This window comes from Sorex araneus, chromosome 1 (genome assembly GCF_027595985.1).
Source record: "Sorex araneus isolate mSorAra2 chromosome 1, mSorAra2.pri, whole genome shotgun sequence".
Taxonomy (NCBI): Eukaryota; Metazoa; Chordata; class Mammalia; order Eulipotyphla; family Soricidae; genus Sorex; species Sorex araneus.
This window is the reverse complement of record NC_073302.1, coordinates 222,585,112-222,598,254: the sequence shown is the minus strand read 5'-3', so window position 1 is coordinate 222,598,254 and position 13,143 is coordinate 222,585,112. Positions and strand designations below refer to the sequence as shown.

Genomic DNA, 13,143 nt, shown 5'->3' with positions numbered 1-13,143 from the left:
AATGGGTTAAAGTATTCATAAGATACAGATTTTCATCATAAGTCATGGGATGTCATTAGAGCATGGTCTTAAATACTGCATGGCAAATTTGAACATCACTGAGAGCAGATCTTAAAAGTTCTCATCACAAGAAAAGTTGTCACTGCCCATTTCTCCGCGCCCGCACCCCCAGAATGACTGACGAAGAGGAAGGAGCTGCTTGGGACACCAGCAGCCCACCAGCAACCTGCAGTATGTGACTTGAGAGTTTCCACCAGGTCCCCCGTGCGGAAATCTCTCTCTCTCTCCTTCAACTTTTTCCCTGGACTTTAGACAGAAACCCAAAACCGCGCGGCCGCTGCCGCGGCCGTGCGACCTAATGTCATCTTAGTATCAGCAATATGTAATGGTTCCTTCTTAATGGGTCGGACTTTTGTGGGTGATCCTAACAAGAATAGTAAGTATTTTGTTGAAATATTGAAGGCAATCAAAATGGTAGCCATCTCTCTAGACTGAACTAAGCTATATCCCCACGCCGGCTGAGAAGAAATATCCTTCTTTCTCGGGAAGAAATGTGGTGTGGTGTCAAACATAGTGTGATGTCCATTAAGCAAACAGACCTGGTGGCGTGGGAATGGGAAATAAGGAGAAAAATTAGGTACATGGACCAGCGGGACGCTGGTGGTATCTCGAGCCGGAGCCGATATCAGCGCAAGACCTTTGGTTCCAGAAACTGCTTGCAGACACTCTATTAGACTATCAACTAAGCCAGAGCCCCACGCCAGCTGATGACGGGAAATAACCATCCTCTTCGGTTTTTTTCCCTTTGTCAGACAGCGTGGCGATTACTAAACAGGCGTGAACTCGGTGGCGCGGGGCAAGGGGGAAAAAGAAAAGTTATGTAACAAACAGCAGGACTTAATATCTCTATATTCTTAGCAATGGAGAACTATCAAATGCCTCATTGGCAATAGGACTGTCTTTTTCTTTTTGGGGGGAAACCCCAGCAACGGTAGTGAGTTGTGTGTTGAAACATGGAATGTAATCGAGATAAGCGTAAATGAAGTGAAACTTATCACGTACAAGGGTAGGGACTAGGGAGGTGGGAGGGGGCGGCAGATATACTGGGGGGGTTGGTGATGGAAGATGGGCACTGGTGAAGGGAAGGGTGTTTGAATATTGTATAACTGACATAATCCTGAGAACTTTGTAACCCTCCACTTGGTGATTCAATAAAAAAAAAATAATAAAAAAATAAAAATAAATAAAATAAAATAGGGTCAGGAGAGATATAACAACAGGTCAAATGCTTGTCTTGCACCGAACAGACCATCCAGTTCAATTTCCAGGACCTCATGTGGTACCCTGAGGGCTGTCAGAAATGAGCCCTCAGAGACAGGAGTAAGCTTGAACACTGTGGATGTGGCCCTAGAACAAGCCAAAATTTAAAGCAACTAATCAAAAGAAAGGAGACTTCTTTCTATGATCTTGCATTAAGAGTCAATCCTTATGGCTCAGGAGATAACTCATATGACAGAGTATGTGCTCTGCTCATGGGTAGACCAGAGTTGATGCCCCAACATCTCATGGTCCCGTAAAGTAACCCCCGAATGGCCAGATGTAACCCCAAAATAAATAAATAAATAAAACAAGGAAAAAAAAAAAAAAGAAAAGTTGTCACTATGGTAATATATTCTTATTGCTACCATTTTTCAGTCTGTGTAGAGATTCACATTGTATATCTGAAACTAACATCATAAGTCAATTAACACGTCAATATGGTTTTTTTATGAGATTTTTTTTTTAATTTTTTATTGAGTCACCATGTGGAAAGTTACAAAGTTTTCAGGTTTAAATCTCAGTTATACAATGCTCGAATACCCATCCCTTCACCAGTGCTCATATTCCACCACCAAGAATCCCAGTATAGCTCCACGCCACCCCCCCACACCCCTAACCCCCCACGCCCCTAGCCCCCCCACCCTTAGCCCCCCCCCCGCCTGTGTAACTAATAAATTTCACTTTACTTTCACTTTGATTGCATACAATATTTCAACAAAACTCACTATTATTATTTGGAGAGTCTCTCCCCTAAAGTCAGACCTGCTGAAAAGGAAGCATTCGATAATTTGTTTTCCATTGCTGAGGATGAAGAGGTATGAGGTCGAGTGACCACACTTAGCGGCCTCTCAGTTTTGGGTTTCTGTAATTTAGTATTTTAGTAACTAAGTCCAGAGAGATATCTGCCAGAAGTTGCATCATTGCCAACTTGTACTTCTCAGTTACATTATATTCCACATATGAGTGCAATCTTTCTATGTCTGTCTCTTTCTTTCTGACTCATTTCACTCAACATGATACTTTCCATGTTGATCCATTTATATGCAAATTTCATGACTTCATGTTTTCTGACAGCTACATAGTATTCCATTGTGTAGATGTACCAGAGTTTTTTTAACCAGTCATCTGTTTTGGGGCACTCTGTTTTTTTCCAGATTCTGGCTATTGTAAACAGTGCTGCAATGAACATAGAAATACATATGCCATCTCTACTATACCGTTTTGCCTCTCCGGGATATATTCCCAGGAGTGGTATTGCTGGGTCAAATGGAAGCTCAATTTCTAATTTTTTGAGAATCGTCCATATTGTTTTCCAAAAGGGCTGAACCAGTCGGCATTCCCACCAGCAGTGAAGAAGAGTCCCTTTCTCCCCGCATCCACGCCAACACCGGTTGCTTTTGTTTTTTGGGATGTGGGCCAGTCTCTGTGAACACATCAATATGTTTTTAATTTTAAAACATAGTCATTATCTGTGAGTCTTAGTGCATATCTGCAAAACACCCTAAGAACAGTCAAAGGAGAAAAAAATGTTTTTCTTTAAAACAAAAACATGGGGCCTGGAGCAATAGCATAGCCGGTAGGGCGTTTGCCTTGCACACAGCTGACCAGGGTTCGATTCCCAGCATCCCATATGGTCTCCCGAGCACCACCAGGAGTGATTCCTGAGTGCAGATCCAGGAGTAACCCCTGTGCATTGTGAGGTGTGACCCAAAAAAGCCAAAAAAATTAAATAAAAATAAAACAAAAATATGATTTTCCTTTTTGTTTGGGGATCATACTTGGCAATACTCAGGAAGCCATTTTTGTGCTACATATCAAACCTGGTTATCCCAAATTTGAAGCATGTATTCAGTCTGTTGAGCTATCTCTCTGATTTAAAAACCTGATTTGCATGTGGATCCTTGACCAATTTTCTTTAGAGGACTCCTAATTTTTTATTTTAGTGCTAACACCCACATGTGTTCAGGGACCACTTCTTTTGGGCTTGGAGGACCATGGTGGGGCGGGGGGGGGGCGCGGCGCAGGAATCAAGTATGGTTTAGCCATATGCAAGGCAAGCAACTCACTTGCTGTGTTATCCTTCTGACCCAAACAACTCCTAATTTTTGTAGGTCCCTGACTTAAGTGGTCCATTGCTATTTCATTACAAAGCAGAGAATGCCATACTATTGCTCCTTTTAACAAGGACAAAAGAAATGTCCTTGGAAAGAGGTGGTATGAGATGAGCAAGAATCATGAATGATCATGAGGCACACCAGGGCACCGGGCCAGAGTCCACATCATCTTCACTTGAGAGTCCGTTCCCGTGGTGGGAACTGCGTTCCTGCAGCCAGATCCTGAAAGAGACACTCTCCAGTTCTCTGTGCTCTGGGTGCAGGAGAGACTCCCTAGTCAACTACTGCAGTTCAGGTTGTGATTTCAGGGAATAACCCGATCTCCCTGCTGGCTGCCTGAAGATATTCATTCATCTAATCAGAATTCGTCAGCGAAAGTTCCATAGACAGCAAATATGGGTACTGCTGGTTCCAGTGAGCCAGCTAGCCTGTACTGATTCCAAGAGAGAAAGGAAGCCAGCACCGAGATACATACTGTGTCCAGAGGAGAAACTCGGGGCAGTCCCCAAGAGAGGGTGGGTGAGGGATCACAGAGGGTGGGGCATTCTCAGACTCTGGTACTGATTACTCTCACATTGTTGGTCAAGTCAGAGGAAAAAGCACCTCTGCAAGATGGTGGTGCTCAGAAAGAAACCCCATCTTTCCAGTGTGAGCTGCGAGCTGAGGCCTACCCTCAGTCCCCCCGCTCTCACATCAGTGCAGGGCCTCACTCACAGCAGCTGGTGGGATGAAGCTGCTGTGCCTTGCCAGCTCGCCCGGCTCCCCTCCCCCAGAACCCTGCCAGCCACACCAGCCTGCATTTGCCAGCTGAAATTCTGCCATCACTGATGGCATCTCCATGCACAAGGGTCTCCTCCAGCATATGAGGGAGAGAATGAGAGAGGGAGGAGATGGAGAGAGGAGAGAGAGAGGTGGGGAGAGAGAGAGAGCAGAGAGAGAAGAGAGGGAGAGAGAGAGATCAGATGTCACCTATCTTCAAAGCAGCAGAGCATGGAGTGTACCAGGGCCCTGGTGTTCCAAATGCAGGCGCCTCTGTGTTAAACGTGTGCCATGATGAAGGCCGCATATAGCAGACCACACGTACTTTCTGCTGTTTGTTTGCTTTTGTCTTTTCTTTTCCTCGCGCTTGTCACGGCATGGTGTGATGCCCACAGAGACTTCCTTTCACAGCCTCCGCAGACAGGCCGAGACACGCACAACAGCAAGACTCCAGAGATGGGGCTGCTGCACACTGAAGTCGGAAAATCACACCAGAGCACCCACAGCAGCCAACGGGGCAAAAAGATATTCGTTCAGAAACATTACCTGAGGGACCACCACGCCAATGACTTCCTTCTCTAAAGAACTAGCCTCCTTTTTTGCCTTGTTTAGCCAAATGCAAATGATGAAAAGCAATTAGTTTTTCTCTCTGATGCGCCCCTCCCCCACCCCCAGATATGAATAGCTCGGGCACACCTGGGCCCCACCCCAAGGCCAAGGTTCCCATGCTTGGCACTGCTGGGAGACCTCTGAATCTCGCCACCATCAGATAGGTTTGAGTTAAGACCATTTAAAGCGTTCATTTAAATCGTTTGGTTTAAAAGCAGGCACAACTGGAGAGGACAAATTTTCGATGATTTTTCCAGAAATTTTCATCAGTGTCCTTTGTACATAGGCCAAGGTTACGCCTCACCTGATTCCGAAGCATGGCTCTTATTCATGTCTAAACTCCCGGTATGGGGCAGGTACGGGACTGGGATTACTGGTCAGCACCTCCATAGCAGAGTCCACTGCCTGTGCGAAAACTAAATCTTTAACCAAAGAAATGGCATTGAGTCAAAGGGCTACCATATTTGGGGGGCTCCAAGTGGAGGGAGGGGCTGATTTTCAGGATTAAGGCACTACAGCTGGGAAGGTTCAGAAAAACTAGCCTTGGGAAGTCAAGCTTGGACAAAAATCTCTGAAGCAAAGGAAGTTTCTGCCAATTGGAGTACAGTGGACAGCACAAGGCAGGGCACAGGCTGGAGCCCAGAACTCTCACCCTGGGTGCATGGATCCTTCTGCAGGGAGAACCTGCTCATCTCCAAACCTTTCTCCCCCATACTTTGCTGGCTCCCTCCCCTGTGTGTACAAAATCTGGAACCACTCCAGACTAAAAGACTATGGTACAAATGACCCCATGGAGTGTGATCTTTGAAAGAATCACATCTTACCCTGTTGCAATCTGAAATGAAAATATTTTTCATTCTGTTTCTCAAGGATCTATGCTTCAGGCTATCAGAAATCCCCTTAATTTCTGTTCTGTACCTTACACTCCTTACTTAAGCCAGGTACTTGGATTTGAGAATGGTTGGAGAGATAGTACAGGGGTTAAGGCAACAAGCCACATTTCAAATTCCCTGAATTTGAACATTGCATGTGGCCTCCTGAGCTCCAACAGGAGTGACCCCTAAACACTGCTGAAGTGTTCCCCCACCAGAAATTAATTAAAAAGACTTCAGGATTCCAACAAATTACACAGAGACAGAAGAGGGGAGTAGAATCAGCCCCTCCCGTCCATGCCCACACTCCCGAATATAGAGACAGAGGACTAAGAGGATCTGAAATTATTCTCTGTTGAACAAAGAATCCACAGAGAATTCTGACTCAGTGACCTAATGATTGAGAATTATGCCAGAACTGAAAATCTGACATGCTTGCCTCAACACTTTTAAGTTGAAGACTCAGTGTCTTCTCAGTGGTTTGCTGCTCCGTCTAATTCTTTGCCTTCCCTCTGCACCCGCAAGGCAACCTGGCCTGCAGGCTTTGCAGTATGAGTTCTTGGTGCACGCGACTCGCATAGGAGCGGCTCTCAGGTCTCACCTCTGGCTGTGATTCATGCCTCCAAGCTCTGAGTAGATTGTTGCTGGGCCTAAGTGCCCTGCCCTGCGGTACCCACTGTACTCCAATTGGCAGACACTTCCTTTGCTTCAAAGAATTTTGTCCAAGTTTGACTCTCCTAGGCTAGTTTTTCTGAACCTTTACAGCTGTGGTGCCTCAGTCCTGAAAATCAGCCCCTCCCTCCACTTGAAGCCCCCAAATATGCCACATGTATTGCTGCCCACTTTATCATCATGGCACCCTTTATTACCAGTGAATAAATTGTTGACTGCAAAGGGATCTCATCCAAAATTAGTCGTGCCTTTCTATCTAGGCCTTTTTCACCTTAAGGAACACATAGAAACACATAAAAAGTGACTGATATATTTATATGGTTCAAAAAGCTGCTGGTGAAAGATCAATGTTTATCATATCTTGATAGTCCATTCATAGTTTAATCATGCCAGAGTTGATAAACCACATATAAGACTCTCAGTTCATGTTGCTTAAAATAATGAGTTCATCAGTCTGCTTGTAGGATTAAGAATTATCTGGAATTGGGCAAATAAAGTCCTTAGAAATCAGTGTAAGGCTATTATCACCAAGAAGAGACCTAATTAGGATCAAATTGGATTCCAACAGTAGGAAAATAAATGTATTGTTTTTTGCTCTGGAGGTCAAGATCTTCTTGGCCAGTATGCCACTAAGACTTTGTTCCTAGCTTGTCCTCCCATTGCTGTTTTCATGTATGAAGACTGATCAAACCAGGAAATCGTATAGCTTTGGGGATGCACATGCCTGAACCAGGTTCAATCCTTATATCACATGGTCCTCCCAGCATTGCCAGGTGCCACTGCCCTGGCACCAGAGGCCTCATCAGCACCGCCTCTCCAGGCCCTTGCTTTGGACTGCCATCCTGGTTGGCTGTGAATTGCCAGTGGCATCCCTGGCCTCCTGAGCATCACTTGGGAGGTCTCTGTCCCCCAAAACATACTCCAACCAGACTCCTTTCTGCCCCCTCCAATGCATGTGGACACAGACACACGCATACGCCCTTCCCTTCTCTCTCCACAGCCACTCTCTGCCCATGCTGCTTCTCTCTCCAGTGGGCCTCTTTTCTACTTGTGTCAGCTGCTAGCAGGCTAAGGCGACTGTCTGGCTCAAGGTTTACCTATTGGCCACTCTCTGAAGACCCCAGTGTCCCAATATTTCACAGCCTTTCACCACGCCTGTCTGCTTTGTCTCCTAGTCTGTCAATTAAACGTAAGAAAGATGGAGCCTTTCCCATTAGGGTTTCTCCTCCTTTGTAATATGTCCAAAGAAATGATACTGCATCAAACTCCATGACCACCATAGCTGTGGGAAAACATGCTTAATCATAGGACAGGGTATTTGTGGTCTAGGAAAGGACCTGCCTAGGGGTGCCAGGAAATATCCTTGAGAATAAACCACAATACAAACCTTTTACTGAACTTGAAGATTCGTGAATTAGATAATCCTGTACTAAACAGAGCCAGACTCGGTGTCCCCCAAAGTCTCTATTGAATCGATAGGTTGCATTGTGTCACAGTATAGACACCAGGGCCAGAGCAGAGGGATAGAGAAGCAAGTGGATATGGAAATGTGTGTTTCCCATCCACAAACTGAGATGGGATCCCAGTTTGGTACAACAGAAGTGGATTCCTGGTGGGCTGCAGTGAGGGTGGAGAGAACAGAACAGCACTACAGGGCTTCCTGTGGTCAGACCATATCCGGCTGCTCCCTTACCGGGTTCTGGAGACAAACTCTGCAGATGAATCAGTAGTTTTAGTTATTGAGGAAATGAGTGCTCATCTCCTGGTAGCCATTCACTTGTTAAGGGAGTCCTACCCTCACCTGCTTCTCAGATATTTCCTGACCATTACCTGTATGCTAGAGTCTGTCACACCTTTGTCTGATATGGCATTTCCCTTTGTACCCATCAGCCTGATCACTTCTGCCTCTCATCAGAAGCATGTTCAAACTATGATGCTTTATATATGTGGAGGCAGGGTCGGGTGGGGGGTGGGATTGGGGGGTGGGAGGGATACTGGGTTCATTGGTGGTGGAGAATGGACACTAGTGGAGGGATGGGCTCCCGAACATGAGGGAAAAACAAGCACGAAATGTTTGAATCTGTAACTGTACCCTCACTGTGGTTTAATTAGTGAGTCACTGTGACTCACTAATTAAAAATTTAAAAAAAAATTTTTTTAAAACATGGAAAGTATCATGTTGAGTGAAATGAGTCAGAAAGAAAGAAGCAGACATAGAAAGATTGCACTCATATGTGGAATATAAAGTAGCAGAAAGGTACGAGCTTGCAATGATGCAACTTCTGGCAGAAATTTCTCTGGATTTAGTTGCTAAAATACTAAAATACAGAAATCCAAAACCTCGCGGCCGCTATTGTGGCCACACGACCTCATATCTCTTCATTCTCAGCAATGGAAAGCAAATTATCAATTGCTTCCTTTTCAGCAGGTCAGATTTTGCGGAGGGGGGGAAGTTCAAACAATAATAGTGAGTTTTTTGTTGAAATGTTGAATGTAATCAAAATAAAGAGAAAGTAAAGTGAAATTTATCAGCTACACAGGTGGGGTGGGGAGCTGGGAGGGAGGAGGCGTAGGGGGGAGGTTTACTGTGGTTCTTGGTGGTGGAATATGTGCACTGGTGAAGGGATGGGTGTTCAAGCATTGTGTAACTGAAACTTAAACCTGATAGCTTTGTAACTTTCCACATGGTGATTCAATTAAAAAAAAAAACACTATAATGCTTTGGTTGGAGGGGAACCAACCAGTCACGCACCCCCTTTGCTTTTCATGCCCATCCTTATCTCCTCTATCCTGCTCAGTCAGGCGCTCAAAATGGTATTCCCTGTAGCTACAGGGGCCATGGCCCCTAGTATTCCCCCACCAAGAAGTCAGATCCCACTTGCCCCAAACTCTGCCTTCGCTGCCTTCACTGTAGAGTGTGACAGTGAAACTCTCCAGCTGAGATGCCGCTTTACTGCCAGGATCCCATGGCACATTCCCTGTCCTCCATGTCCCAGGATGCATTTCTCACAACTCATCTCCACACATCCCAGTCCCGCACTAACCCATCATGCCTCCTTCCCCCAACAGGCACAGAGGGTACACAGGAAGTCCCCCCAGCCCAGACGAGCTCCCCTCGCCTCGGAGAAGAATCCTCACGCCCTGCCTCTACCGAGTCTCATCGCACCCCACCATCCACAGGACCCCAGCCACCATCTCCCGCTGAACAGGTCCTACCTGGGGCTCAGTCCAACAAGCCTGTCTCTGGGTCAACCGCCAGAACATTCTGGAGCAGCCGACAGCCCTCCCAGCTTTCCCTGTTCTTTCCAGAGAAGCAAGTCCTTGTTTTCTTTGCCCACTGGAGGCCTCTCGCCCACCTCCCTCTCTGCATGCCCGTGGTTTGCAAACACGGGGCACGCTGCATCAGATGGAGTCATCCTGTCCATTGATGACTTGGAGGGGGCGCAGGAGACAGATGTGGACACAGGCCTGCGGCTGTCCGCCTCGGACCTCTCTGTTGTCTCTGCGTACTCTGCACCCAGCAGGTTCTGCCGCACTGGAGAATCAACCCAGCCTGCTGCGGGCAGCTATGGCAGTCCCTCCGGCCAGTGCAGGGGCTCCCGGGAAGGGCTGCTGCCCCTGGGGGGCGGGGTGGCCCTGGACACCTCCAGGGAGGCCTTCCCTTGGCTCACCAAAGGGCCTGCCAGTTCCACAGTGACAGCTATGGCTACTCGCCCACCCTCCAGTGTCTCCTTGTCCCTGGTGTCCCCCCCAGAGCAGTCCTGTCCTTGTCCCCAGGTGGAGAGGACTGGCAGAGAGGACACGCCACCTGCAGCACGGGCTCAACCCGGGGACGACACGGAGGAATTCTATATCTGAACACCCTGGACTCTTGTTTACCAGACACACAAGCTCAGGGTCTACTGCCCCACCACAGCCCGGGCCTGAACACAAGCCATGGCGTCAGCCCCATGCTCGCCGGCTCAATCTGGACCCTGACCATGCCCCAGATCGCTGCCACGTCGGCTGTACCTGCAGCCTTACCCAAGAGGTTGTTGCATTTCTAAGGGCTGGGTGCTTTCCATAAAAGCATCTGCTTTTATATAAAAAACGATTATAAAAATTATTTTTAAAAAAATGGGAAGAGAGCCTGCTCAGCTGGAGCAAATGTGGCATTTTCCATGCTGTGAAGAACAAACAAGCCCAAGTGTTGGTGTGGAAATGAGACCATGTAATCTATAAATGAGATGGAGGCCCTAGTAGCAGGATCAGATCTGACCAGTGTCCCCAGCTGGGAACTGGGGCCTCAGAGTTCTCAGGTGCTGCATGGAGCAGGGAGAGCCAGGAAGGGACTCCAGCCATGCCTCCCTGGGAGCAGCACAACTTCTGCAAACCTGATTTTACCAACAAGTAACCAACCTGTTTGGTATGGGTTTGGCATTAGCTAGCAGGTTCTTGGTCAGATCTTGGGCCTGTGTTCCAGAACTACCTATGCACCTGCCCTTCAGTAGCATTCACTGTAATGAGCTCGCTGCACTGCCTGTACTTTTTTGGAGCATTAAAAGGCTCATTGGAATTGCAGAATAATAGAGCCTTAGACCTACACAGAGAGGAGGTGGAACTAACATTCCTCCATTTTAAGGGCTGAAGTGATAATACAGCAGGTAAGGCACTTGCTTTGCACATGATGACCCAGGTTTGGTCCCTTGAACACCAGCAAGAGTGGTCGCCGAGCACAGAGCCTGAGCATCACCAAACCAAAAGAAAAAGTTTCTTCTATTTATAAAAACTGCAAACTAGGGACTGTCTACTGATGTACATCAAAGACTAGAGCCATTTTCATATTCCCTTTCTCCAGTAAACAGCCATCATCATACAACCTGTCTTCCCCACTTCTTAACTCATATTTCATGGGTGTGTTGGCCACACTGACCAGAGGGTATCTTCTCTTCACCAGACTGGACACTCACCAGGAAATGCCCTCCTGCACTGTCACACACGGGGCATCGGTTCACATGGGCATAAGGTTCTTGGTGAGAGCTGGAGCTCTCCCAGCCTCCCCCCCAGCCTGAGCTCACGGGTCCTATTTACATCTCTCTCTGCAACCAAAGTATGTTCACAGTTTCAACCTCAGTGATGCCAAGTGCAGAGGCAGTGCCAAGCTGTCCCCAAGTGCCGTTTGCCTTTGGGGAAGAAAGGCATGGATTTGCTTTGCTCGATCCCCACTCTGGTGCTTCTTGTGGCTACCACTCACAGCACAGTTTTCAACAGTATGAGAGGGCCCAGAGACAGACTCACACAGACCTGCCCGCAGCCTCAAAGCCTCAAGTCTTGGACATCCCCATAACGCTGGCTCCTTTCTCAGACATCCTGGCCATCTAGGACTCGGAATTGTGACTCTGTGCTCTGGTTGAAGATAAATTTTTTTAAATGGTCTCATAATTCTAAACTAGGCATGAGCAACATTTTTCTGCAGAGAGCGAGAGAACATTTTAGGCTTCACCAGCCTCACGGTCTCTCTTGCAGCTACTCCATTCTGACAGGAAAGTAGCAGAGCAGCAGGAATGAGAGAGGAATGAAGGGCAGAGACTGAGTTCCAATCTGTCATTATTCACTAGGACCAGGAGAGGACCCAAGGTCTGGGTTAAGGATCATGACTTACCAATTCTTTTGTGCCAGACTGAGGTTGATTCAAGATTCCAGCCATAGCTGATAACTGTGGGGGCTGAAAAAGAAATGGGCCCCTAAGTTAGACCTATCACGTTAGATCCAGCTGTGAGAAGCTGCTTTCTGCAGAGATTTCTAGAGTGCTACCAATTCTCCATCAACTCCTGCCCAGACAAGTAACTCAATCCATCTGCATGATGGAAAGTAACAGGTTAAGTTTAGAGGGAAGGAGAAAAGTTAAAGGAGGTGATGTAGCCTCCAAAGAACAGGAGAGGGGAAGGCGATCTCAGTAAAAGCCCAAAACTACCTGATCTGTGTGAGGCAGCCCCAAGTGATGTCCCCTCCTGTCTTCACCTTTAATCAGTGTCCTTCATGGGGCACACTCACATGCAGCCCAGCATTACTTCAGAGCCCAACACTGATGTGCCCTCGCCCTTTCTCAGTGACCTGCCCACAGAGCAATCTGATTCACCAAACCAAGTGATGCCAGAGATTATCACTGCTCCCCAAAACACAGGACAGGAGGGAAGCCCAGCTCAGACACACCGCAGTCAGGCCTGGGCCCTGCCCAGTTCCGCTCATCCCCCAGACTGTGTGGAAACCGTGAGTCACTCTGAGAATGAATCAGAAAGCCCTTGCTCCCATTTCAGGCCTTACACTGGCATTTTCTTCATCCTAGAAGGATACCCCCTGGGCCATCCTGATTTCATGATTCTTGTGACAGATGCTGGTACACTGTAAGTTCTCAATAAATGTGTTCAATTAAAATCATGAGATGGTCTCCAATTATTTCTCCCCTGAATTAAACTCTGTAGTACAGAAAATCTAGATTTGATCCTAATTTGTTCTCATTTAATAAAACTCAATTTTCACTCCTTGTCTTAGGAGTATTTGTAATAAAGCGTATTTGTAAAGCGTATTTGTAATCAAGTGTCCTGCTCTCTCTCACATCCCACCCCTACCAGCCTCTTTTCCAAACAGGGCTCCCCAGGTTGCCCACAGTCTGACCAGGGCTTACCATAATCACCACCTTTTTTCTTTTATTGGTTTCTTTTGGGGGGAAGGTGTGGTTTGGGCCTCACCTGGAAGTGCTCAGGGACCACTTTTGGCAGGCTCAGGGAACCGTAGAGGATGCTGGGGACTGAACCCAG

The 13,143-nt window shown here is 47.1% G+C and overlaps 1 protein-coding gene across 1 annotated transcript in view; it reads left to right on the top strand.

Annotated features, from left to right (window-relative positions):
• Positions 1 to 12,899, top strand: part of FAM124A (family with sequence similarity 124 member A) — a 61,891-nt gene extending 48,992 nt beyond the window's left edge. Inside the window, exon 4 of the mRNA XM_055119530.1 lies at positions 9,416 to 12,899. Coding sequence (XP_054975505.1) covers positions 9,416 to 10,204 — 789 coding nt within the window. The 3' untranslated portion in view covers positions 10,205 to 12,899. The remainder of the gene's footprint in view (positions 1 to 9,415) is intronic.
• Positions 12,900 to 13,143: the final 244 nt, after the last annotated feature.